Source organism: Protomyctophum parallelum, assembly GCF_964188405.1.
Source record: "Protomyctophum parallelum genome assembly, chromosome: 1".
Lineage (NCBI taxonomy): Eukaryota > Metazoa > Chordata > Actinopteri > Myctophiformes > Myctophidae > Protomyctophum > Protomyctophum parallelum.
This window is the reverse complement of record NC_139697.1, coordinates 4028685-4053774: the sequence shown is the minus strand read 5'-3', so window position 1 is coordinate 4053774 and position 25090 is coordinate 4028685. Positions and strand designations below refer to the sequence as shown.

The window sequence follows — 25090 nt, the reverse complement described above, 5'->3', positions numbered from 1 at the left end:
TTTAAACATGTTTGAGAACCCAGGGGACTGCACTGTAGTACGTAAAGTAACGTGAATGTTGAAGAAACTGTGAGAAAAGATGATATATGATCGTCTGCCGGGTGGAAACCTCATGTCCAAAACTGTTACTTTTCAGGATGCAAATTCAAAAGTATTAGCAGATCTACAAGCTCAAAAAACACGCCGCTTTCCGAGCTTAGTAGGGACGTTCTACTTTTGAAGCTTTTGTGTGACGCTGTAGTTATGATCGAGTAGGACGTGGGTTTATGGGAAAAACACAAAAAGTTAAAAATACGGAGATAGGAGGTTTCTGCCCGGCAGCAACGGAATTTAACCCATTTCGGGGCGGGAACCCCTTTTGGTGTTAGCATTATGTTATGCTTTAGCTATTGAAAAATAGCAGCTCTACAAGCTCATAGCGCGCCACTTGGTGGCGCGCTATGAGCTTGTAGGTCTGCTATTTAAAAAAAATCAAAGAACAGAAACAGAAACATAGCTTTTTCAGAAAACTGTCAGGATGTAGAAGACATTTTTAGAATCTGATCTCACGTCAGAATGGGTTCTGACAGTATGAACAATACCTGTATGTCTGCCTTGTGTAGGACGCTTGGAGCTAGCAGAACAATACCTGTATGTGTGCCTTGTGTAGGACGCTTGGAGCTAGCAGAACAATACCTGTATGTCTGCCTTGCGTAGGACACTTGGAGCTAATGGAACAATACCTGTATGTCTGCCTTGCGTAGGACGCTTGGTGCTAGCAGAACAATACCTGTATGTCTGCCTTGCGTAGGACGCTTGGAGCTAGCAGAACAATACCTGTATGTCTGCCTTGTGTAGGACGCTTGGAGCTAGCAGAACAATACCTGTATGTCTGCCTTGTGTAGGACGCTTGGAGCTAGCAGAACAATACCTGTATGTCTGCCTTGTGTAGGACGCTTGGAGCTAACAGAACAATACCTGTATGTCTGCCTTGCGTAGGACGCTTGGAGCTAGCAGAACAATACCTGTATGTCTGCCTTGTGTAGGACGCTTGGAGCTAGCAGAACAATACCTGTATGTCTGCCTTGCGTAGGACGCTTGGAGCTAGCAGAACAATACCTGTATGTCTGCCTTGTGTAGGACGCTTGGAGCTAGCAGAACAATACCTGTATGTCTGCCTTGCGTAGGACGCTTGGAGCTAACAGAACAATACCTGTATGTCTGCCTTGCGTAGGACGCTTGGAGCTAGCAGAACAATACCTGTATGTCTGCCTTGCGTAGGACGCTTGAAGCTAGCAGAACAATACCTGTATGTCTGCCTTGCGTAGGACGTTTGGAGCTAGCAGAACAATACCTGTATGTCTGCCTTGCGTAGGACGCTTGGAGCTAGCAGAACAATACCTGTATGTCTGCCTTGCGTAGGACGCTTGGAGCTAGCAGAACAATACCTGTATGTCTGCCTTGCGTAGGACGCTTGGAGCTAACGGAACAATACCTGTATGTCTGCCTTGTGTAGGACGCTTGGAGCTAGCAGAACAATACCTGTATGTCTGCCTTGTGTAAGACGCTTGGAGCTAGCAGAACAATACATGTATGTCTGCCTTGTGTAGGACGCTTGGAGCTAGCAGAACAATACCTGTATGTCTGCCTTGCGTAGGACACTTGGAGCTAACGGAACAATACCTGTATGTCTGCCTTGCGTAGGACACTTGGAGCTAACGGAACAATACCTGTATGTCTGCCTTGCGTAGGACACTTGGAGCTAACGGAACAATACCTGTATGTGTGCCTTGTGTAGGACGCTTGGTGCTAGCAGAACAATACCTGTATGTCTGCCTTGTGTAAGACGCTTGGAGCTAGCAGAACAATACATGTATGTCTGCCTTGTGTAAGACGCTTGGAGCTAGCAGAACAATACATGTATGTCTGCCTTGTGTAGGACGCTTGGAGCTAGCAGAACAATACCTGTATGTCTGCCTTGCGTAGGACACTTGGAGCTAGCAGAACAATACCTGTATGTCTGCCTTGTGTAGGACGCTTGGTGCTAGCAGAACAATACCTGTATGTCTGCCTTGCGTAGGACACTTGGAGCTAACGGAACAATACCTGTATGTCTGCCTTGCGTAGGACACTTGGAGCTAATGGAACAATACCTGTATGTCTGCCTTGCGTAGGACACTTGGAGCTAGCAGAACAATACCTGTATGTCTGCCTTGTGTAGGACACTTGGAGCTAACGGAACAATACCTGTATGTCTGCCTTGCGTAGGACACTTGGAGCTAACGGAACAATACCTGTATGTCTGCCTTGTGTAGGACGCTTGGTGCTAGCAGAACAATACCTGTATGTCTGCCTTGCGTAGGACACTTGGAGCTAACGGAACAATACCTGTATGTCTGCCTTGTGTAGGACGCTTGGAGCTAGCAGAACAATACCTGTATGTCTGCCTTGTGTAAGACGCTTGGAGCTAGCAGAACAATACATGTATGTCTGCCTTGTGTAGGACGCTTGGAGCTAGCAGAACAATACCTGTATGTCTGCCTTGCGTAGGACACTTGGAGCTAATGGAACAATACCTGTATGTCTGCCTTGCGTAGGACACTTGGAGCTAGCAGAACAATACCTGTATGTCTGCCTTGTGTAGGACGCTTGGAGCTAGCAGAACAATACCTGTATGTCTGCCTTGCGTAAGACACTTGGAGCTAGCAGAACAATACCTGTATGTCTGCCTTGTGTAGGACACTTGGAGCTAACGGAACAATACCTGTATGTCTGCCTTGCGTAGGACGCTTGGAGCTAGCAGAACAATACCTGTATGTCTGCCTTGCGTAGGACGCTTGGAGCTAACAGAACAATACCTGTATGTCTGCCTTGTGTAGGACGCTTGGAGCTAACGGAACAATACCTGTATGTCTGCCTTGCGTAGGACGCTTGGAGCTAGCAGAACAATACCTGTATGTCTGCCTTGCGTAGGACGCTTGGAGCTAACAGAACAATACCTGTATGTCTGCCTTGCGTAGGACACTTGGAGCTAATGGAACAATACCTGTATGTCTGCCTTGCGTAGGACGCTTGGAGCTAGCAGAACAATACCTGTATGTCTGCCTTGCGTAGGACGCTTGGAGCTAGCAGAACAATACCTGTATGTCTGCCTTGCGTAGGACACTTGGAGCTAACGGAACAATACCTGTATGTCTGCCTTGCGTAGGACACTTGGAGCTAACGGAACAATACCTGTATGTGTGCCTTGTGTAGGACGCTTGGTGCTAGCAGAACAATACCTGTATGTCTGCCTTGCGTAGGACACTTGGAGCTAACGGAACAATACCTGTATGTCTGCCTTGTGTAGGACGCTTGGAGCTAGCAGAACAATACCTGTATGTCTGCCTTGTGTAAGACGCTTGGAGCTAGCAGAACAATACATGTATGTCTGCCTTGTGTAGGACGCTTGGAGCTAGCAGAACAATACCTGTATGTCTGCCTTGCGTAGGACACTTGGAGCTAACGGAACAATACCTGTATGTCTGCCTTGCGTAGGACACTTGGAGCTAATGGAACAATACCTGTATGTCTGCCTTGCGTAGGACACTTGGAGCTAGCAGAACAATACCTGTATGTCTGCCTTGTGTAGGACACTTGGAGCTAACGGAACAATACCTGTATGTCTGCCTTGCGTAGGACACTTGGAGCTAACGGAACAATACCTGTATGTGTGCCTTGTGTAGGACGCTTGGTGCTAGCAGAACAATACCTGTATGTCTGCCTTGCGTAGGACACTTGGAGCTAACGGAACAATACCTGTATGTCTGCCTTGTGTAGGACGCTTGGAGCTAGCAGAACAATACCTGTATGTCTGCCTTGTGTAAGACGCTTGGAGCTAGCAGAACAATACATGTATGTCTGCCTTGTGTAGGACGCTTGGAGCTAGCAGAACAATACCTGTATGTCTGCCTTGCGTAGGACACTTGGAGCTAACGGAACAATACCTGTATGTCTGCCTTGCGTAGGACACTTGGAGCTAATGGAACAATACCTGTATGTCTGCCTTGCGTAGGACACTTGGAGCTAGCAGAACAATACCTGTATGTCTGCCTTGTGTAGGACGCTTGGAGCTAGCAGAACAATACCTGTATGTCTGCCTTGCGTAAGACACTTGGAGCTAGCAGAACAATACCTGTATGTCTGCCTTGTGTAGGACGCTTGGAGCTAACGGAACAATACCTGTATGTCTGCCTTGCGTAGGACGCTTGGAGCTAGCAGAACAATACCTGTATGTCTGCCTTGCGTAGGACGCTTGGAGCTAACAGAACAATACCTGTATGTCTGCCTTGCGTAGGACGCTTGGAGCTAGCAGAACAATACCTGTATGTCTGCCTTGCGTAGGACGCTTGGAGCTAGCAGAACAATACCTGTATGTCTGCCTTGTGTAGGACGCTTGGAGCTAGCAGAACAATACCTGTATGTCTGCCTTGTGTAGGACGCTTGGAGCTAGCAGAACAATACCTGTATGTCTGCCTTGTGTAGGACGCTTGGAGCTAGCAGAACAATACCTGTATGTCTGCCTTGTGTAGGACGCTTGGAGCTAACAGAACAATACCTGTATGTCTGCCTTGCGTAGGACGCTTGGAGCTAGCAGAACAATACCTGTATGTCTGCCTTGTGTAGGACGCTTGGAGCTAGCAGAACAATACCTGTATGTCTGCCTTGCGTAGGACGCTTGGAGCTAGCAGAACAATACCTGTATGTCTGCCTTGTGTAGGACGCTTGGAGCTAGCAGAACAATACCTGTATGTCTGCCTTGCGTAGGACGCTTGGAGCTAACAGAACAATACCTGTATGTCTGCCTTGTGTAGGACGCTTGAAGCTAGCAGAACAATACCTGTATGTCTGCCTTGCGTAGGACGCTTGGAGCTAGCAGAACAATACCTGTATGTCTGCCTTGCGTAGGACGCTTGAAGCTAGCAGAACAATACCTGTATGTCTGCCTTGCGTAGGACGCTTGGAGCTAGCAGAACAATACCTGTATGTCTGCCTTGCGTAGGACGCTTGGAGCTAGCAGAACAATACCTGTATGTCTGCCTTGCGTAGGACGCTTGGAGCTAGCAGAAACAGCTGGTCGGGTGGATCGCTCTCTGGCTCTGGCTTTAGGACAGTCAGCGCGAGCTCCAGCTTAGCTAAAACAGTCACAAGAAAGAAAGGTTTGACATTTATTTTACCCAGTACATGTACGTTATATATTTCCTCCCCAGGTGTAGTATTTAAAGGACCACTTCACCACTTTTCCAACCTATCTTCCTTATAATAGGTCCTCACTAATAATCATGAAGAAAATGGCACAATTTTCTTCTACTCAGTCTGTGTCTCATAGGAGGGCTGTGGGCAGTTCAGAAACCGTCAGTGTATTCGATGGGGAATACAAGCTAATAGAAACTGCAGGCTTTCTAGTCCTGGAAAGTTGCAATGTGAAAATGGAAGCCATCGTTCTCACGATAATGAAAATCGAAATATCTGCCTAATGATGATGTCACTGGAAGACGGTTTCTAAACTGCCCACAGCCCTCCTATGAGACACAGACTGAGTAGAAAAAACCGTGCCATTTTTTCATGATTACCGGTATTAGTGAGGACCTATTATATGAAGATAGGTTGAAAAGTGGTGAAGTGGTCCTTTAACTTGATGAATGATCCTTCAAACAGGTTTCCAAAGAAATGGTTATGGAAATGTTTGCGTGTATCAATAAAGGCCTATATTATTATTATTGGTGATAATCTGACCACCACTGTTGGTAGAAACAGAGAGGTGTGACCGTGACGTCATGTTGTAGTTTTTACCACCGTGACGTCATGTTGTAGTTTTCGGTGGTCACCTTATCACCTAAAACTGAAGTATGAATACTACAGTATAGTGTTTCTATGGTGTTATAGTGTTTCTATAGTGTTATAGTGTTTCTATAGTGTTATAGTGTTTCTACTGTAGGCATTAAGGTGAACCATATGCCCACTTCAAACATGGTCCGTTAAATCAACACACACGTGCGTTGTGCATGCGCAGTTGCGCACGCCCAGTCATGCACGTTCACGTCCACGCCCGTGCGTGAACGTGTAAAAACGCCAACGACTGATTGACAAACGTCAGACGTTGCAGTGCATTTGTTCATGTTTCCTGATTGGTTAGGACGGTGAGCAGGTTTTACAGAACATGATAAAACACTGAAAACAACTATGATTATTATTATTATTATAATTCTGGCGAAAGTCGAACCAAAATATTGCGGTTGGTTGGTGTCTGTGTGCGTGTGCGTGTGCGTGTGCGTGTGCGTGTGCGTGTGTGTGTGTGTGTGTGTGTGTGTCTCTGTGTGTATGTGTGTGTGTGTGTGTGCTCAGTACCACTCACCTTCATGTCCATGTAGGGCGATGACGCTGCAGCGTGCGGTCAGACAGGCCAGCGGTTGGTGGCTCTGTGCGTGCAGCCAATCCAAGAAGGCCGTGTGGATGTCCTCGTCACTCTCGTCTGGCTGTGACTACAAACGAGACACCAGCGAAAAGGTGTTCAAAACATCCATTTTTTTATCCATTCTGACCTGAGATCAGATTCTAATAAAAATGTCTTCTACATCCTGACAGTTTTCTGAAAAAGCTATGTTTCTATGTCAGTCGCTCTTCGATTTTTCAAAAATAGCAGACCTACAAGCTCTCGTAGATCTGCTATTTTTCAATAGCTAAAGCATGACATGACATGCCAACACCAAAATGGCTTAATCTGCTGCTGCCAAGCTCGGCAAGGGTTGGAATTCTACACGGCACATGAGTATATGGAAATGACTGACTGTGCCCATCGTTAAACTACACGGGGCACAACCATCAATGCCTTTATGCATGTTTTTAAAGCAAAACAGAACATGTTTTTAAAGCAAAACAGAATATCATGACTGAAAACTTTGTCCCAATATGTGGGACAAATGAACTTAAATCCATGTTTATGTCATGAGAGGACCTGGAACTCACCGTTGGCTTTAAGGGCTGCAGGCGGACACTGGAGGCCACTTTACAGGCGGTCTGGACAGGCTTCATCCTCACGGTGGAGTGGGGGCTGAGGTTCAGCTGGGTCCTCAGGTGCTCTGGGATCTGGGGGGAAAAAAATACATGTTTCTTGTAAGATTTTGCTTGATTGAACTACTGGGAAAGAGCCACGGTTAAACCACTTTCAATCTGTTTTGGCCCATGTCATTATAAGCGATGAACCAGCTCAGTGGCCTTAGAGTGTGGTTAGAGTGTCCGCCCTGAGACTGGGAGGTCGGGGGTTCAATCCCCGGCCGGGTCATACCAAAGACTGTAAAAATGGGACCCAGTGCCTCCCTGCTTGACACTCAGCATCAAGGGTTGGATTGGGGGGGTAAGTCCCTGCGACATACTAGCGTCATGTCCAGGGGGTGTACTTGTACATCAAGCTGCCTCACGCTACAGAAACAAGAAATTGCTAGAATAACAGTCAGATCTACAAGTTCTCAACTAGCCGCATCACAACGTGCTGTGTGCTTGTAGATCGGCTATTTTCTACTATTCATCACATGAAGTATACATCGGGTGGAAATCTCATACTGTATGTCCAAAACTGTTACTTTTCAGGATTCAGATTAGATTTAGGATAAATTGTCCTTATAGAAATGTGTCTCACCCACACTCTGCCACAGTGGATCTCCTCTGTGTCTCACTCACCCACACTCTGCCACAGTGGATCTCCTCTGTGTCTCACTCACCCACACTCTGCCACAGTGGATCTCCTCTGTGTCTCACTCACCCACACTCTGCCACAGTGGATCTCCTCTGTGTCTCACTCACCCACACTCTGCCACAGTGGATCTCCTCTGTGTCTCACTCACCCACACTCTGCCACAGTGGATCTCCCCGGGGTCAGGGTACCTCTGCAGTCCTCCTTCCAGCTGCTCTGTGTGGTGACAAACCACCCTGACCACCATGGTCCTCTCCTCCTCCTCCTCCTCTTCCTCCTTCTGCTCCTCTCCCACCCTGCCTGCAGCCAGGGATGTCACCATTACAACATTTCAGTTGACCAGCATTAACACATTCCGTCCGTAGGACGTACGTGCTGAAACGTCATAGGGAATCGAACCGAGGGGTACATACGACGTTTGTAGACGTCCTAGCGCATCCTCAATGATACCGGGCGAGAGAGGAATATTCGGAATTTCTTTTCCTTTTTTAAAATGTGTCAGTTCGCCTTTCGGCTACCGTATGCTACACTCTAGGCTCATGTTAGCTTACCGTTGACTTAGCTGTTAGCGCGGCGGAAAGAATGAATCGTCTCTCCTAATCCAGGGTGGAATATTTTTTCTTTTATTTCTTTTATTTTCACAGACAAAGAACTTAACTCTTAAAGAGCTCTTTAAGAGTAAGTTCTTTGTCTGTGAAAATCATAGCACTGACGAAGGTCTGAGGACCGAAACGTTTGCTTTTTAATTGCACCATGAGCACAGAGCACCATAAGAGCATGATAAAATAAAAGAAAAAATATTTTTCAAAGTCTCAGTCTAAAGAGTTTTACTTCTTTTTCTATACGGTGAGCCAGTCTTTTCCTGTCAAAGTTTCCCTTATGTTTTTGAGACCACTGCTACCGTAGTCAAGTTTGAAAAAAAGGACGAAGAAAGGCGCAACAGTTTTCTCAGTGCTTCACTCTGCTACTGTACAAGCTTACAACGCATCACAAAGTGACTGTAGATCAGATAAAGCTTGTAGATCTGCTATTTCTGGAAAATGTATGAATGTTTTTATTTCCAACATGGACACGATTATGACGACAATGACGATTATGCAAAAAATAATTGCGCTTATCTAAAAAGAATCGCGACTAGACGATTATGTAACAACTGCGACGGAGCTACCTGCACCTGAACCCGCAGGATCCCTGGAGGAGAAGGAGGAGGCACTCCCGGTCCTGACGACAACCTTCTTCTTCCCCTCCGCGATCCGCTTGACCCTCTCCCTCCCTTCCTGGGGAGAGAGGACGGCGGAGAGCAGGCCGTAGGTGAGCGCGGAGCGCCCTCCCCCCCCGGGCGTCCCGCGCCCCCAGGGGAACAGATGGACCACGCCGGCGGTGGCCCCCCCGCCCCCGTGGGGGCTTATGGTGCACGCGTGGCCGGGAGGCACACGGCACACTCGGTACAGAGCGTCGCCCACCAGGAGCGGGATGGCAGGGGGACAGGGGGGGGCAGGAGGAGGAGGAGAAGCGGGGTCATCGCGGTGGTGGTGGTGGTGGTAGCTGCCCGTTAGCATGTAGCGCACCAGGCCGCCCCACGACGGGTGGCTGGGAGGGAACACAAAATGTAAAGATAAGGTAAAAGATAAAAGAAAGTAGACCGACTCTCATACGTGATCCTCCAAAATATAAATAAAAATATAGAACGTTTGTCTGCAGCCCTAAAGTCACAACTGCTGCAACAACTGAACATTTGTTCAAAGATTGTTGGACAACTTCAGAAACGTTATACATCCACGTATGATAACAGCATCCTAAGGTTAGCAAGGAATATCACCTCTAATACTAATAATATAATATGTGTTGTATGGAGAATATAGGTTGCTGCCTTCAGGAAGGAGATATGGTGTACCAGCATACAATAAGGTCAGACTAAAGAGGTCCTTTGTCCACCAGTCGACCTTGAGGCTTAATCAGGAGTTGTAGTAGCCACGGGGTAATTTAAGCGGCGGATTTTGCTCTTGTCTTTATGTATGTAAATTGTCTTGTTATTTGTGTTATGTCAAATGTGTGTATATGTGTTCTGCATACTTGCTGGGTCGCAAGACAAATTTCAGTGTGAACTGACAATAAAGTACTATATCATATTGTATTGTGTGTTTACGAAACTAACTAAAATAACTGAAATGATAGATAAAATGACCTATAGTCTTCGTTTGTGGACAGACGCTTGGTGTAACTCAATACATTTTTAAATGCTATCTTTCGTCACGTTTTTATTACACAATGCTAAATAAATAATCCAAAGAATAGGGGGAAAAAAATCTAAAACTAACACTGAAACGAATACAAAACTAACTGAAACTATTAACATTTTCAAAAATAAAAACGATGTCGTTGATGTTTTGTTCATATTTTTGCTCTGCATTCCAGTTGCTTTCATGAAATATCCGAGACCATCCGAGACATGATTCTAAAAAAGACTTCTGTAAAAAAATAAAGGGAAGCTCTGCACACTCAGATCTGCGCACAAATCATCAACTAAAACTATTAACATTTTCAAAAATAAAAACAAGAAAAACTGCTCTAAAAACAAATTAACCCATTTTGTGGCGGGAACCCTTTTTGGTGTTAGCAATAGCATAATGTTATGCTTTAGCGATTGAAAAATAGCAGATCTACAAGCTCATAGAGCGCCACCGAGTGGCACGCTACGAGCTTGTACGTCTGCTATTTTTGAAAAATCGAAGAACCACTGACATAGAAATATAGCTTTTTCAGAAAACTGTCAGGATGTAGAAGACATTTTTAGAATCTGATCTCAGGTCAGAACGGGCATTATTAATGCCAAATGCATTTCCCCGCTTAATTCTCTGATTGCGGGATGTTAGCGGACATCTGGACACATTTACCGGGAAAACTGAAGATTTACTGAAGATTTGTGAGAAAAATAAAGATAAACATCAAAAGTGAAAAAGAAACCATTCTAACCTCGATGACGACGACGAGGCACTGATGGAAGAGTCAGCAGTAGAAGAGTGTCCCTGAGGATCGCTAGTTTGGAACGACGTCGTCGTCGTCGTTGTTGTCGCCGACGGTCCAGCCACGGGCGCGGTCCGCCCGCCAGGAAGCTGCTGACCGGTCGGGGGGGGGAGGGGGAGGGGAGGCGGGCCGGTGGCACCGCCGTAGCCCGTAGTACGTCCCGCGCGGACCTTGGGAGAGACCATGAGCTCTGTGAACTGCTCCAGGCGGCCGTAGGGCACGGATGGCGAGAGAGATGCTACGGGAGGGGGAAAAGAAAAGGGTATATTCACACGCCATACAGTAACATGAATCTAGGGCAGAATACTCATATCCATCCATCCATCTTCAACCGCTTATCCGTAGTCGGGTCGCGGGGGCAACAGCTCCACCGGAGTGCTCCAGACTTCCCTCTCCAGAGCAACATTAGTGACTTCCTCCTGGGGGGATTCCGAGACGTTCCAAGGCCAGTGAGTCGATGTGTTTCCTCCAAACTGCGCCTTGGTCTGCCCCGGGGTCTCCTCCCAGTGGGACGTGATCCTTGGTCTGCCCCGGGGTCTCCTCCCAGTGGGACGTGGTCCTTGGTCTGCCCCGGGGTCTCCTCCCAGTGGGACGTGGTCCTTGGTCTGCCCCGGGGTCTCCTCCCAGTGGGACGTGGTCCTTGGTCTGCCCCGGGGTCTCCTCCCAGTGGGACGTGGTCCTTGGTCTGCCCCGGGGTCTCCTCCCAGTGGGACGTGGTCCTTGGTCTGCCCCGGGGTCTCCTCCCAGTGGGACGTGGTCCTTGGTCTGCCCCGGGGTCTCCTCCCAGTGGGACGTGGTCCTTGGTCTGTCCCCGGGGTCTCCTCCCAGTGGGACGTGATCCTTGGTCTGCCCCGGGGGTCTCCTCCCAGTGGGACGTGGTCCTTGGTCTGTCCCGGGGTCTCCTCCCAGTGGGACGTGCGTCGAGGACCTCCCTAGGGAGGCGCCCGAGAGGCATCCTAACCAGATGCCCGAACCACCTCAGGTGACTCCTTTCCAGGCGAAGGAGCAGCGGTTCTACTCTATCCATCTGTCATCTCTAAGGGAGATGACAGCCACCCATCATATCTCCATTTTTAAAGGGACACTTCACCCTTTTTGCAAAAAAAATATATGTTAATGACGTTTAGAAGAATTAGAACACTTTCCCGAGGTTTTTTATGTGTGTAATATGTGGTTTTAGATATTGTAGATTTTAGCAGTGAGCCCAGTGTCTCTGATGTCATGGACACTGGGCCACACTGGACTACATGTTGTCTCAGTAAAACAGCCCTCCCCCTATCCACAAGGAGGAGCAGTGCACCAAAGCATTATGGGAATTGTAGTCCAGGAAGAGACACATCAGAGATACTGGGCTCCAAGGTCCACCCATACATTAGAATACTGACCTATCCTGATGTAGATGACGGTGTGTAGGCCCACCCATACTGACCTATCCTGATGTAGATGACGGTGCATAGGTCCACCCATACATTAGGATACTGACCTATCCTGATGTAGATGACGGTGTGTAGGTCCACCCATACATTATAACACTGACCTATCCTGATGTAGATGACGGTGCGTAGGTCCACCCATACATTATAACACTGACCTATCCTGATGTAGATGACGGTGCGTAGGTCCACCCATACATTATAACACTGACCTATCCTGATGTAGATGACGGTGTGTAGGTCCACCCATACATTATAACACTGACCTATCCTGATGTAGATGACGGTGCGTAGGTCCACCCATACGGGGAACACGGCGTCCTGGAACACCACCCTGATCTGGTCCAACAGCTTCTGCTCCAGAGCGGCACTGTGGAGCTCCTGAGATGGACGGATTGATTGATTGATTGATTGATTGATTGATTGATTGATCAATCGATCGACTGACAACAAACATATTTGCATTTGTTGATGACGTGTACTGTTGTGTCAATTGATGAATTGAAATACATAGATAGGACCACAATGGAAACATGTGCGTTTTCCTTTTAGCCTTATGTGCTGCGTTCACACGTCGGGCAGATGCAAAGATACAGTCTACCATTCATTGTCAATGGAAGCCTGCAGCGACATGACGATGCAAAGATGCATGTAGCTGCTCCAAATGGACTCACAACGCGTCTTTGCATCGTTTCATCTGCCAGCGTGAACGTGCCATGATGCTGTGTACAGTAATGCTGTAATGGAAGCCAGCGACATGCAGATACAAAGATGCAGATACAAAGACGCCGGGTAGCTTTGCATCTTTGAATCTTTTGCATGTGTGAACGCAGCATTAATCCATTAACCCATTTAGGCCTGACGTCGACATTTTTAAAATGTATTTTTATCTGAAAAACCTCATGTTTCTATATCAGTGGTGCTCAATATTTCATGTCAAGGACCCCAAAAATTATATGTAATATACCCCCTAATATACCCCTAACATAGAATATGTTGTTCCAGGATCCCCCCAGAAGCGAGTTAAAAACTGAAACTCTGAATATAGTCAAAGATTTGAGACACATTTTCACGATTTTTCAAAAATAGCAGACCTACAAGCTCGTAGCGCGCCACTCGGTGGCGCGCTATGAGCTTGTAGATCTGCTATTTTTCAATAGCTAAAGTATAACATAATGCTTAAAACACCAAAAGGGGTTCCCGTCCAGAATGGGGTGAGACCTGACAACAGATTCTACAAATGCCTTCACGACAGTTTTCAGAAAAACCAAGGTTTCTATATCTAATCAGTGGTTCTCAAACTATTTAATGTCGAGGACCCCCAGAGATATATGTAATATGCTGCCGACCCCCCCTTCTGAAAATGTGTTGTTCCAGGGACCCCCCAGAAGCAAAGATTTGAGTTAAAAACGTATATAATTCAAACATTTGAACACATTTTCACGAATTAAAAAAACCCAACAGATCTACAAGCTTGTAGCGCAGCCCTCGGTGCCGCGCTATGAGCTTGTAGATCTGCTATTTTTCAACAGCTAAAGTTTAAAATAATAAGTTAAAGTGGTTTAAAGCTCTAAGGTGACACAGACCACAGACTCAGGCCAAAATGGGGTAATGTCTTAAGGGTAGTCCATATACTGTCTCCGACCATCAAACCTTTCGTCGGAAAGCTCCGGTACAACTACAACATAACGTCACTCGCAACTTCTGAAACGCATTCCTCCGAATTTTTGTTCTGAAAGCTGCACTCCCAGATGTTGTGACTCTCCGAACTCTACTTCGGAGAAAAAATTAAAGTCTGATCTTTCCGACGAAAAGTTTGGTGGTCGGAGACAGTATGGACTGCCCTATACTGTACCACGTAACATTTCTGACACATTATTGACTAAGTGTCCTATCAATCAATCAATCAATATTCTTGGCGCTTACCAGGATCTCCCAGTCGTCCGACGTCACTGGCTCCACGAACACCTGATGCACTGAAGAGACTTGATGACACGGCCTCAGGAAACCCTGGAGGAGATACACACCACACACACACACACACACACACACACACACACACACACACACACACACACACACACACACACACACACACACACACACACACACACACACACACACACACACACACACACACACACACACACACACACACACACACACACACTTTTCGAACAAAAGATATGGATTTTCGAACAAAAGATATTTGCAAAGATATTTGCATTAGCAGAATATATAGAGAAAGCTTGCGACATACGGACAAAGAAAACTTATATGTGAAGTATTTAATTTTTATGTTATTTTTTTTATCAAATACTTTGGGTAACTTCTGTGTGGGAAGTGAACGTGATATTGTTTATTTATTTATTTATAACAACAAAACAAAAACAACAACATGATTAGAATACTTGGTTATCTACTACAGGTTATCTACATGATTAGAGAAAAGAAGAGATGATACAAGGAAATATAATTAAGTGATCTGGTCAATTAAGTGGGTCCTAAACTTATGTTTGAAGTGTTTTAATGAAGTAGAATGTGATGATATTGCTGTATAGGTGTTCCTGTATCTGATGGAGAACTGACACAGACCAGTACGGACCTCTGGGAGATGTAAATTATTTGCCTGTCTCGTATTTAAGTGGTGCACATCTCTGTTGAACTGGAAAAAGTCTTTACATGGCAAAGGAAATGAAACTGGCTGGAACAATACTTTGAAAATAAAGTTGCAGGGTTTGGTATGTATTTAAATTAAAGATTGCTAAAAAAATATTGAGTTGTTTGAGAAGAGCAGACCAATCACTGTATGTGGCAATCCTGCAGAATATTTTTCACAACATGTGGAACATGATATTGCAATATATAAGATATGGATAGATATAATATGGAAGATAATATGGAAGATATGGACATTAAGCTATAATAAAGAGTTGGGAGACAGTTTTGATGAACCAGACTACGGAATTTGCCATTAATGGGAGCGGCTGACCCAAAAGAAGGCTGAGAAGAACCACTGAATTAAGTTAATTTTTATGCCACCATTTTTCAACCCCATTTTTTTTCACCCAGTGTCAATCATCTAAGGTAATCCTGGGCGCTACACTTCCTCTGCCAACCTGGGGAGAGCAACGGACAGAGCTCATTCTTCCTTCTATGCATTATATTCCAACCAGGTCCTTCCCCCTCCATCAGGTGGCAGTTTAGAGACCAAGATTACTGCATGTTTTGTTGTGAGGGTACCGTGGTACCTACTATACCTACCCTAAGGCATGGGTTTCTTAAAGGCCCCCTTTCCACCAGTTGGTTCCCAATGGGAAGCGGTTCAGTTCTTTTTGTTTTTTAGTCCATGAGCCAGAGCTCCAAAATTGAAAATTGAAATTATGAATTGAGTGGGCAAAACCATACCTATATTAGATTGTTATCACCATGAAACCTCCACAATTGAGTACTTACACGAAGACAATGATTTATTGTATTACAAATTTTAAAATGTAAATATGCAAAATAATGGAAAATATGAAAAAGCTACTACTGTGGAAGGGCTATCATGTATTAATTTACTTGTATTTATCCTATAAACAATTGAGGTATAGTTTTTCCCACCAATTTTGGAGCTCTGGCTCTTGGACTAAGAACCAAAAAGAACTGAACCGGTTCCCATTGGGAACCAACCGGTGGAAAGGGGGTAACAGAGAGGCCCTTTCGCCAACCCCGCCCCAGAGTATGGGCACAGTTCATTTTAGATACTTAAACACCCACCTGTTCTCCATCTTTCAGCCCCAGCTTTTGTCCGAGGTGGCGACACAGCGCCACCCTGTGGTCCTCCTCCCCCACGCCGCCTGGGGAGGAGGAGGAGGGGTTTCTGCTGCTTCGGGTCCAACCCAGGAAGACGGGAGGAGAGCCATGGTCCCAGGACAGCTCCACGGCCTGCTTCTAAATAATGACACACAACACGCATCCATGAACTGCTGTAGATCAGTGGTCCTCAAACAAACCCTTTTCATATCAAGGTCCATACCTACAGTACCAATTAACCTCAGACGGTCAGATAAAAAGGAGATCGTTTTCAAAGGAAGGGGGGGAAAGAATTACAGTACATTTCAAGCACAACTCAATAACAAACAAAATTAAGCATTACACTTGTTTACAAGAGGGTCCACCTGTATAAGGCTGCATTAACTAGTTTAGCATGGGGACCCCTCAAGGACCCCAACTTTGACAGGCACTTGCTTTAGAATAGACCATTTTACTTTTACATTTTTCATATACGTTGTGATAAAGTATGGTGGCCATATCTTGAATAAGATATAAGACTACTGTACAAAAACAACGTGCAGTTGCATGGTTTTGCTATGACCAACCACAGGTCTTAATTGTGTTATTGTTTTTTTATTTACTTTATTAACAGTTTGCAGGGGGGGGGGGGCACAGGAAAGAACAGTTAATACAAGGGGCTGCTATAGGATTTAAAACCCCACGAAATAACTTTTATATTAATTTACAAACAACTAAATGGTGGCCATGCACCCACCACACCGAAAGAAACGCTAAACATTTCACAAACTACTGAGATAAAACAATTGACTATGTATTAAAGTTGCGACAGTATGTTTTGTTTGTTATAGTCTTTTCATTGTCTCTCGCTGTTGTGAAGGTTTATTTAATCGCCCAATATTAAGGGCGATTGTGAGGATATAAGTGGCCGATTTGCCCATAATCTGTCCTTAAATTTGGACAATGTAGTTCTATAATTTTATCCTCTCTCAAAATAAAAATAAAACATATGTATGCAACCTATTGCTACACTGAAGCTCAGCACTTGTCAGTGTTGTTTTTGGCAGCAAATTTCTATTTTATTTTAGTCATAGTCTTTGGACTGAAACTTCATTTAGTTTTAGTCACATTTTAGTCACCTGGAAATGTCTTAGTGTTAGTCTAGTTTTAGTCGACTAAATGTCATAAGACTTTAGTCGACTAAATCTACAGTTGATTTAGTCGACTAAAATGTATTTTGGCGGGTCTTGATGCCGTCTTAATGAGTGTTTTTAATACAATAGCCGATCTACAAGCTCGCAACGCGACACGTTGTGAGCTTGTAGATCAGCTATTTTCAGCATGCAACCAAGTGTAAAATGACTTATACTGGATCTCTAGTCCCTTCCTAGCATTTTAGTCTAGTTTTTATCTGTTGACGAAATTGTCAATATATTTAGTCTAGTTTTAGACATCATAGCTTAGTTTTCATTTAGTTTTAGTCAGTGAAAAAAGGTAGTCGACGAACATTTCTCGTCTTAGTTTTAGTCGACGAAAACAACACTGACTTGTGTCAATAAACTCAACTGTAAACTATAACAAACATGAATAAGGTGCATATTAGAGAACTTACCTCGTTCAGGGAGAGATGTGCTATGAGTTTTGTCAAAATGAAAAGTCAATAGGCTACAATATAGAGTAAAAGAAAACCTATGTATGCTAAAGCTCAGCACTTATGTGTCAATAAACTCAAACTGTAAACTATACAAACATGATAAGGCGCATATTAGAGAACTTACCTCGTTCAGGGAGAGATGTGCTATGAGTTTTGTCAAAATGAAAAGTCAATAGGCTACAATATAGAGTAAAAAAAAAACCTATGTATGCTAAAGCTCAGCACTTGTGTCAATAAACTCAAACTGTAAACTATACAAACATGATAAGGTGCATATTAGAGAACTTACCTTGTTCAGGGAGAGATGTGCTATGAGTTTTGTCAAAATGAAAAGTCAATAGGCTACAATATAGAGTAAAAGAAAACCCATGTATGCTAAAGCTCAGCACTTGTGTCAATAAACTCAAACTGTAAACTACACAAACATGATAAGGTGCATATTAGGAGAACTTACCTCGTTCAGGGAGAGATGTGCTATGAGTTTTGTCAAAATGAAAAGTCAATAGGCTACAATATAGAGTAAAAGAAAACCTATGTATGCTAAAGGTGTCAATAAACTCAACTGTAAACTACAAACATGAAGGTGCATATTAGGAGAACTTACCTCGTTCAGGGAGAGATGTGCTATGAGTTTTGAGGGCAGGTGAATGAAGCAGTCTTTAGTGTTGCTAAAGACCACAGTGACAGGCTGGATACCCTGACTAACAAACATTATTATTATAATAATAATTCAGCACATGTTTAATAGTAGGCTACACACATTGTCGTGTTAACAACTTTAGCTTAGCCGACAGTCAGCACGCAGACATGACAACATAATGATCTGATCGATGTGTTCGGTGGTCGTCAACGTCAAGGCCAAAGTAGCCGATAAAGAACATGTCCTTTCAAAATAAGATATTTCCCCCCAGCCGAACATACAACGTATGAACGTAATCAATATCAGTGTTGTTTTCGTCGACTAAAACTATTAAAGACTACCTTTTTTCACTGACTAAAACGAAATAAAAACGAATCTATGATGACTAAAACTAAGACTAAATATATACTGACAATTTCGTCAACAAATAAAAACTAGACTAAAATGTTAGGAAGGGACTAGTGGACAAGAGATGCAGTTTTATGCTGGGTTGCATGCTGAAAATAGCAGATCTACAATCTTGCAACGCGTCGCGCTGCGACGCGTTGCAAGATTGTAGATCTGCTATTTTCAGCATGCAACCAAAGTGTAAAATATGTCATTACAACGACATAAAGGCCTGTCAAAACACATTTTATTCGACTAAATCAACTGTAGATTTAGTCGACTAAAATCGTATGACATTTAGTCGACTAAAACTAGAACATTCCAGTTGATTGATTGATTGAAATATTTATTAACACTTTGTAGAATTACAGTACATTTTCAAGCACAAACTCAATACTGGTGACTCATATGACTCACTGGTGAGTCACCAGTGAGTCATATGAGTCACCAGTGGTGACTCATATGACTAAAACTAAAATAGAAATGTGCTGCCAAAAACACCACTGGTAATCATGCGGTCATTAATTTGTGCGTAACAAAAGCTCTTACTCTGAAGTGTGAGGCGGAACTTACGAGGTTTGTTTTTTCTTTTCTTTCTTTCACAACAATTCACATCAAAACAAACATGGCGGCGCCCGTCAACAGCATGAAGTCTAGTTGTTGGGACACTCCCGAGGTTTATAAACACCACGAACAACACAAGGTCTGCATCTCTAGACCCAAGTACCGAGAGGGGAGGAAGGACAGGGCGGTTAAGGTGAGAACTTTAGACTGTTAAATAAAATGACTGTTATTAATGGAGGAAGGACAGGGCGGTTAAGGTGAGAACTTTAGACTGTTAAATAAAATGACTGTTATTAATGGAGGAAGGACAGGGCGGTTAAGGTGAGAGCTTTAGACTGTTAAATAAAATGACTGTTATTAATGGAGGAAGGACAGGGCGGTTAAGGTGAGAACTTTACACTGTTAAATAAAATGACTGTTATTAATGGCCAAAACATAGTGATCTGAATGCACCCCCTTTCCGTTTTCCTCCCAGAATTTCCCCCAGTGAGGGGTGGAAGCATAGAGTATAGGGTGGGAGAGGCTGGACAGCAGACGGCTGGACTTTGAGTTTCTCTAACTGTAAACTTTCATGACAGCATTATAAATATTAATATAATTTATGAAAAGCTATTACAGTGAAGTCTGTTCGCAGAAGTTGTTGTAGGATATGTGGGGATTATCTGACGAGGTACCATTTGAGGGGGAAAAACCTTACATATACTAAATAATACTAAATAGTTTATAGGGTCAATATAAGTAATATAATATAGCCTTTCCACTGGAGTATCTTTTTATATTTACAAACAGCCAATAGCATATTACAAAGTTATCCCCCTCACTGGGGAAAATTCCGGGAGGAAAACAGGCACGCACCGGGGTGAGTCTTCTTGTTACCTTCCCCCTCACTGTATATGTTTCTTTTCCCTTTGTACCTCCTCTATGATCATTTCCTGTTTTGACTATAGTTGTGTATATTCGTACGTCTCGAATTGAATATTAAATTGAAATATTTATTAACAGTTTGCAGAATTAGTATTACAGTATACATTTCAAGCACAAACTCAATACAAAGACTGTTAACTGTGAGTGGACGACCCAATTAAGCATTACACTTGTTTACAACAGGGTCCACCATGTTCAATTCATCAAAACATTTAGAGACATAGAGACACTTCTAGATAGACAAAGAACAGAACAGGAATTGGGGGATTCAGATTTTATGGGGGCCAGTTTTGAATTGCAGCCGTCCGTAGGTGCCCTTTTCACAGTTAACAGTTGTACTTGAAATGTACTGTAATTCTGCAAAACTGTTAATAAATCAATCAACCCATCAATCAGCGATGCTGTGTGGCAACATGGCATTAACATGGTATAGACTAAGCTTATGTCTCCATTAACCCATTCTGACCTGAGATCAGATTCTAAAAATGTCAGTCGTTCTTCGATTTTTCAAAAATAGCAGACCTACAAGCTCATAGCGCGCCACAGATCTGCTATTTTTCAATAGCTAAAGCATAACATGATGCTAACACCAAAATGGGTGCCCGTCCAGAATGGGTTAAAGTCTAATCTACTATTTTACAAATAAGTGAGCAATAATAATGGTGCCTTTTTTTAGAAACAAATGATCTATAAGTGATCTATAAGTGAAATGACAGTGGAATGCCTCCCAGTAGGTTTCTTTCTGACGTCATCATCCTTCGAGTGTCCTCGAGATCTGCGGCACAATTAAGCTGCTTCCACTGGTCTCTGTTGCTCATTGCCACACCAAGTTAATCCATTATTTTGGTGTTAGCATCATGCTATGCTTTAGCTATTGAAAAATAGCAGATCTACAAGCTCATAGCGCGCCACCGAGTGGCGCGCTACGAGCTTGTAGGTCTGCTATTTTTGAAAAATCGAAGAACGACTGACACAGAAACATAGCTTTTTCAGAAAACTGTCAGGAAGTAGAATCTGATCTCAGGTCCAAATGGTTTCATTTACAGTTCGTCCTGTGTCCCTATACTCAGAACACCTGGAAATGTGAGCGGTCGTGTTCCTCTTGATGGGCAGGGTAGTCACCTCACCACCACCGAAAAAATACAGACTATGAATAACGCTTTATGTCTCATGTAGTTCGTGGTCTGACTCTCTGCCCACCCACCCACCCACCCATCCACAAGGTGTACACCATCAACCTGGAGTCGCGCTACGTGATGGTGCAGGGCGTCCCGGCCATCGGCGTGATGGCGGAGCTGGTGGCGCTGTGCGCTCTGTACGGCGCCGTGGAAGAGTACCGCCCGCTGGACGAGTACCCAGCCGAAGAGTTCACCGAGGTCTACCTCGTCAAGTTCCAGAAACTCACCAGCGCCAGGTAAACCCATTATATAATGTGACCAAATGTGACTGAGGGGCTGCCATTGGATTTGTTTTGGGATTTTCGCTTTTTGCTGTCATGTGAAAACAAGGGAATCATAGCGTAAAATTAGCCGATCTACAAGCTCACAACGCGTCGCAGTTGTGAGTTTGTAGCGGCTATTTTCAGCATGCAACCAAGTATAAAATGACTTATACTGGATCTCCACTGGTCCCCTTCCTAGCAATTTAGTCTAGTTTTTAGCCGTTGACGATGTGGGTACTGTGTTTCAGAGCGGCCAAACGGCGGATGGACGGGACCAGTTTCTACGGCGGGATTCTACACGTGTGCTACGTTCCCGAGCACGAGACGGCGCAGGACGCCCGCCTGAAGCTGCAGGACCGAAGGCGATATGTGAACAGGACTGCTCAGATGATGGGTAACTGAACCCTAGGGCGATATGTGAACCCTAGGGCGATACTGTATGTGAACAGGACTGCTCAGATGATAGGTATAACTGAACCCTAGGGCGATATGTGAACGGCTGTAAATCTGTAAAGTAGCAGATCTACAATCTCAAAATGCATCGATTTGCGCCCGTTTTAAGCTTGAAGATCTGGTACTGTTCGATGCCATTATGTGACACTGTAGTTATGATCAAGTACTGTAGTAGGGCATTGATTTCCTAAAATAAAAATACACACGCACACACAAAAAGTTAGAATATGGAGATAGGTTTCTGCCCTTGCTAAATGCTTCCTCTGCTTGCTATTTATTTTTCTCATAATGTTTTTTCCTCCTTTTGTTTACAAAGCAAGGGAAAAGAGCGAGCTGACAGAAGGGGACAAGGAGGCCACGTCATCGGACAACAAGACCACACAGAGGACACCGTCACAGAGGACACTGTCACAGAGGACACCGTCACAGAGGACACCGTCACAGAGGACACCGTCACAGAGGACACCGTCAGCAGCAGCGGCACACGACCAGAGCGGTGCGAGACAGACTTCCAGCTCCGGCCGTTTTGCAGATCGGAGCTCTGTCCACAACAACAACGCCGGAGAGAGTCGGACGTCGTCCAGCCATTATGCTGCGGGAGGCTTCCCTCTGTTGCCTCTCCCACCTCGAGAAGAGCACCGCTACGGGCATAACGCGACAACAAACCCACACAGGACCGCACCCACGGAGGACAACATGGGGACGTTGCATAACGCCGTCGTCGCCGCCGATCAAAGACAGCAGCCGCCGCAGAGCCCCGTGGGCGTGGGCCGTAGTACGCCGGCGGTCGGCGACCGCGGCGGCGTACGCAGGCCGACCCCAGAGAAAGCCCCGGCGGCGCCGGTCAGTCTTGTACCGAGGTTCGTACCGAGGACGACGCACTTGGAGAACAGGAAACGTAAAATGGAAGAAGAAGCCAAGAAGAGCCACCTGTCGGCGTCGGCGTCGTCATCGTCGTGTGGCGTTACGGGAGGGGACATCGAGGAGGGGCCACTGGTCGGGCCCCAGCTGCCCGGACCCCCGAGGATGGACATGGAGGACGCGTCGCTGAACACCACGGTCGGCCGCATCAGGAGCACCTTGCAACAGGTAGCCTTTTATAGTGTCTGACCACTACTAGATAACACGGATCCAAGTACAGATCCTTTCTGTGGGGAGTTCGCATGTTCTCCCCGTGTCCCCTAGGGTAGGTACCCTCACATGTTCTCCCCGTGTCCCCTAGGGTAGGTACCCTCACATGTTCTCCCCGTGTCCCCTAGGGTAGGTACCCTCACATGTTCTCCCCGTGTCCCCTAGGGTAGGTACCCTCACATGTTCTCCCCATGTCCCCTATAGGGTAGGTACCCTCGCATGTTCTCCCCGTGTCCCCTATAGGGTAGGTACCCTCACATCACATGGCCTGATGGAGGGGAAAGGAACTGGTTGGAATAACGTGTTCCTTCCACGCGCTACGTCCAACCAGGGAAACTCCCCCCTGTCAAGTGTAAAGGAGCAACTTGGACACTCAGGCATGAAGGAAGCATGAGTTCAAGTCCGTTGCTCTCCCCTTGTCCCCCATATATGGGGACTAGGTTGGCGGAGGGTGTGTAGAGCCCAGGATCACATTAGATAATTGACACAGGGGTGAAAAAGGGGTTACAAAATTGTGGGATAAAAATTGATTAAAAAAAAAAAAAGATCCAGTATCATGTGACGTACTGAAAATAGCCATCTACAAGCTTGGTTGGATGGATTTTATTTTGTCATTGGACACCGAAGTGTACAACGAAATTAATCTGTTGGCGTCAATCCAAATGCAATACAAAAGGGTAGTCATATAGTACTGTAAAAGTTGTTAGTATTGGCAAGAGTAAAAACAGTAAGACAAATTAACAGTTTGACTGTTTTACACGCTTAACCCGCATTTTAATCAACCCCCCTTCACTGCCGAGATTGTTGTATTACCTTTAGAGCATACGCTGAATTATTTGGGCTTTTAATCCGCGAAAATCCAGCAAAAAAAGCTCCCTCGGTATGTTGTGATCCGAGCGTATCATCCACCATCTTGGTGCACCCGGAAGACGCACACAAGACTCGTCTCAATGAGGCGTTGCACCCCATGCATTTCCATTGGCCTCAATTTCCCAGAAGCCCTAGCAGCCCACAGCATGTGACGATTTCCGGTTTCGTCATCAAAGCGAATGCATCTAGTCTCTATCTCCGCGACAAAGACGGATTTTCTTTTTATTTATTACAATACAGCGGATTAAACACATAAAACAAAAGGCGGGTATAGCGGGGTTGGCAGCGACAGTAACCTGGAGTAATCCATTCCCGGCACGGAAACTGTAGCTTACTTAAGCTTACAACTAGTGTTGATTTTGTCGACTAAAACGTCTCTGTCAACTACCTTTTTTCACGGTTGAGAAAACTAAATAAAAACTAAGCTACGGTATGATGACTAAAACTAAGACTAAGACAATGTTACAGAGGAACTAAACAACAAGTTGTTTTATGTTTGGTTGGCGCTCTGAAAATAGCAGATCTACAAGCTCAAGAGCTTGTGTATATCGGCAGTGGCATTTGGCACCATCGAGGCCCGCCGAAATACATTTTCACAAAGCAAAGAAAACACATCAGATGACTTAAAATATGACTAAAACTAAATGTATATTTTTATTCATAAGACATGCTTCGTGTGAACTTGATTGAAGATGACAACTTCTCCCATTGTTTTTCTTTTTTTTAGGTGGCGTCGGTTCCCGACATCAAGCCAGTGCCAAAAAAGATGAAACCACGTCGTCGGATCTGATAGAAGGCTCTCGTCCAGGAGTGGACTCGGTGCTGGACATTTAACCCCTTTTGGTGTTAGCATTATGCTATGCTTTAGCTATTGAAAAATAGCAGATCTACAAGCTCATAGCGCGCCACCGAGTGGCGCGCTACGAGCTTGTAGGTCTGCTATTTTTTTGAAACATCGAAGAACGACTGACATAGAAACATAGCTTTTTCAGAAAACTGTCAGGATGTAGAAGACATTTTTTAGAATCTGATCTCAGGTCAGAATGGGTTAAAAAAGACAACTTCAGTTGTAATGAAATGATGA

The 25090-nt window shown here is 44.9% G+C and overlaps 2 protein-coding genes across 2 annotated transcripts in view; one reads left to right on the top strand and one right to left on the bottom strand.

The window, feature by feature from the left end:
- The window catches only part of pex1 (peroxisomal biogenesis factor 1), a 258210-nt gene extending 239893 nt beyond the window's left edge, over positions 1 to 18317 (bottom strand). The window contains exons 1-10 of the mRNA XM_083787208.1: positions 18201 to 18317; positions 15928 to 16101; positions 14092 to 14175; positions 12432 to 12546; positions 10682 to 10970; positions 8883 to 9298; positions 7860 to 8008; positions 6985 to 7104; positions 6374 to 6500; positions 5047 to 5153 (exon numbers count right to left, since the gene is read on the bottom strand). Of these exons, the coding sequence (XP_083643334.1) occupies positions 5047 to 5153; positions 6374 to 6500; positions 6985 to 7104; positions 7860 to 8008; positions 8883 to 9298; positions 10682 to 10970; positions 12432 to 12546; positions 14092 to 14175; positions 15928 to 16101; positions 18201 to 18308 (1689 nt within the window). The 5' untranslated portion in view covers positions 18309 to 18317. The remainder of the gene's footprint in view (positions 1 to 5046; positions 5154 to 6373; positions 6501 to 6984; positions 7105 to 7859; positions 8009 to 8882; positions 9299 to 10681; positions 10971 to 12431; positions 12547 to 14091; positions 14176 to 15927; positions 16102 to 18200) is intronic.
- A 926-nt stretch (positions 18318 to 19243) lies between these two features.
- rbm48 (RNA binding motif protein 48) lies at positions 19244 to 24850 on the top strand. The gene is made up of 5 exons (XM_083782590.1): positions 19244 to 19380; positions 21335 to 21525; positions 21801 to 21946; positions 22322 to 23094; positions 24734 to 24850. The coding sequence occupies exons 1-5, from the start codon at positions 19249 to 19251 to the stop codon at positions 24794 to 24796; spliced, it is 1305 nt and encodes a 434-aa protein (XP_083638716.1). The 5' UTR covers positions 19244 to 19248; the 3' UTR covers positions 24797 to 24850.
- The last annotated feature ends 240 nt before the right edge of the window (positions 24851 to 25090 follow it).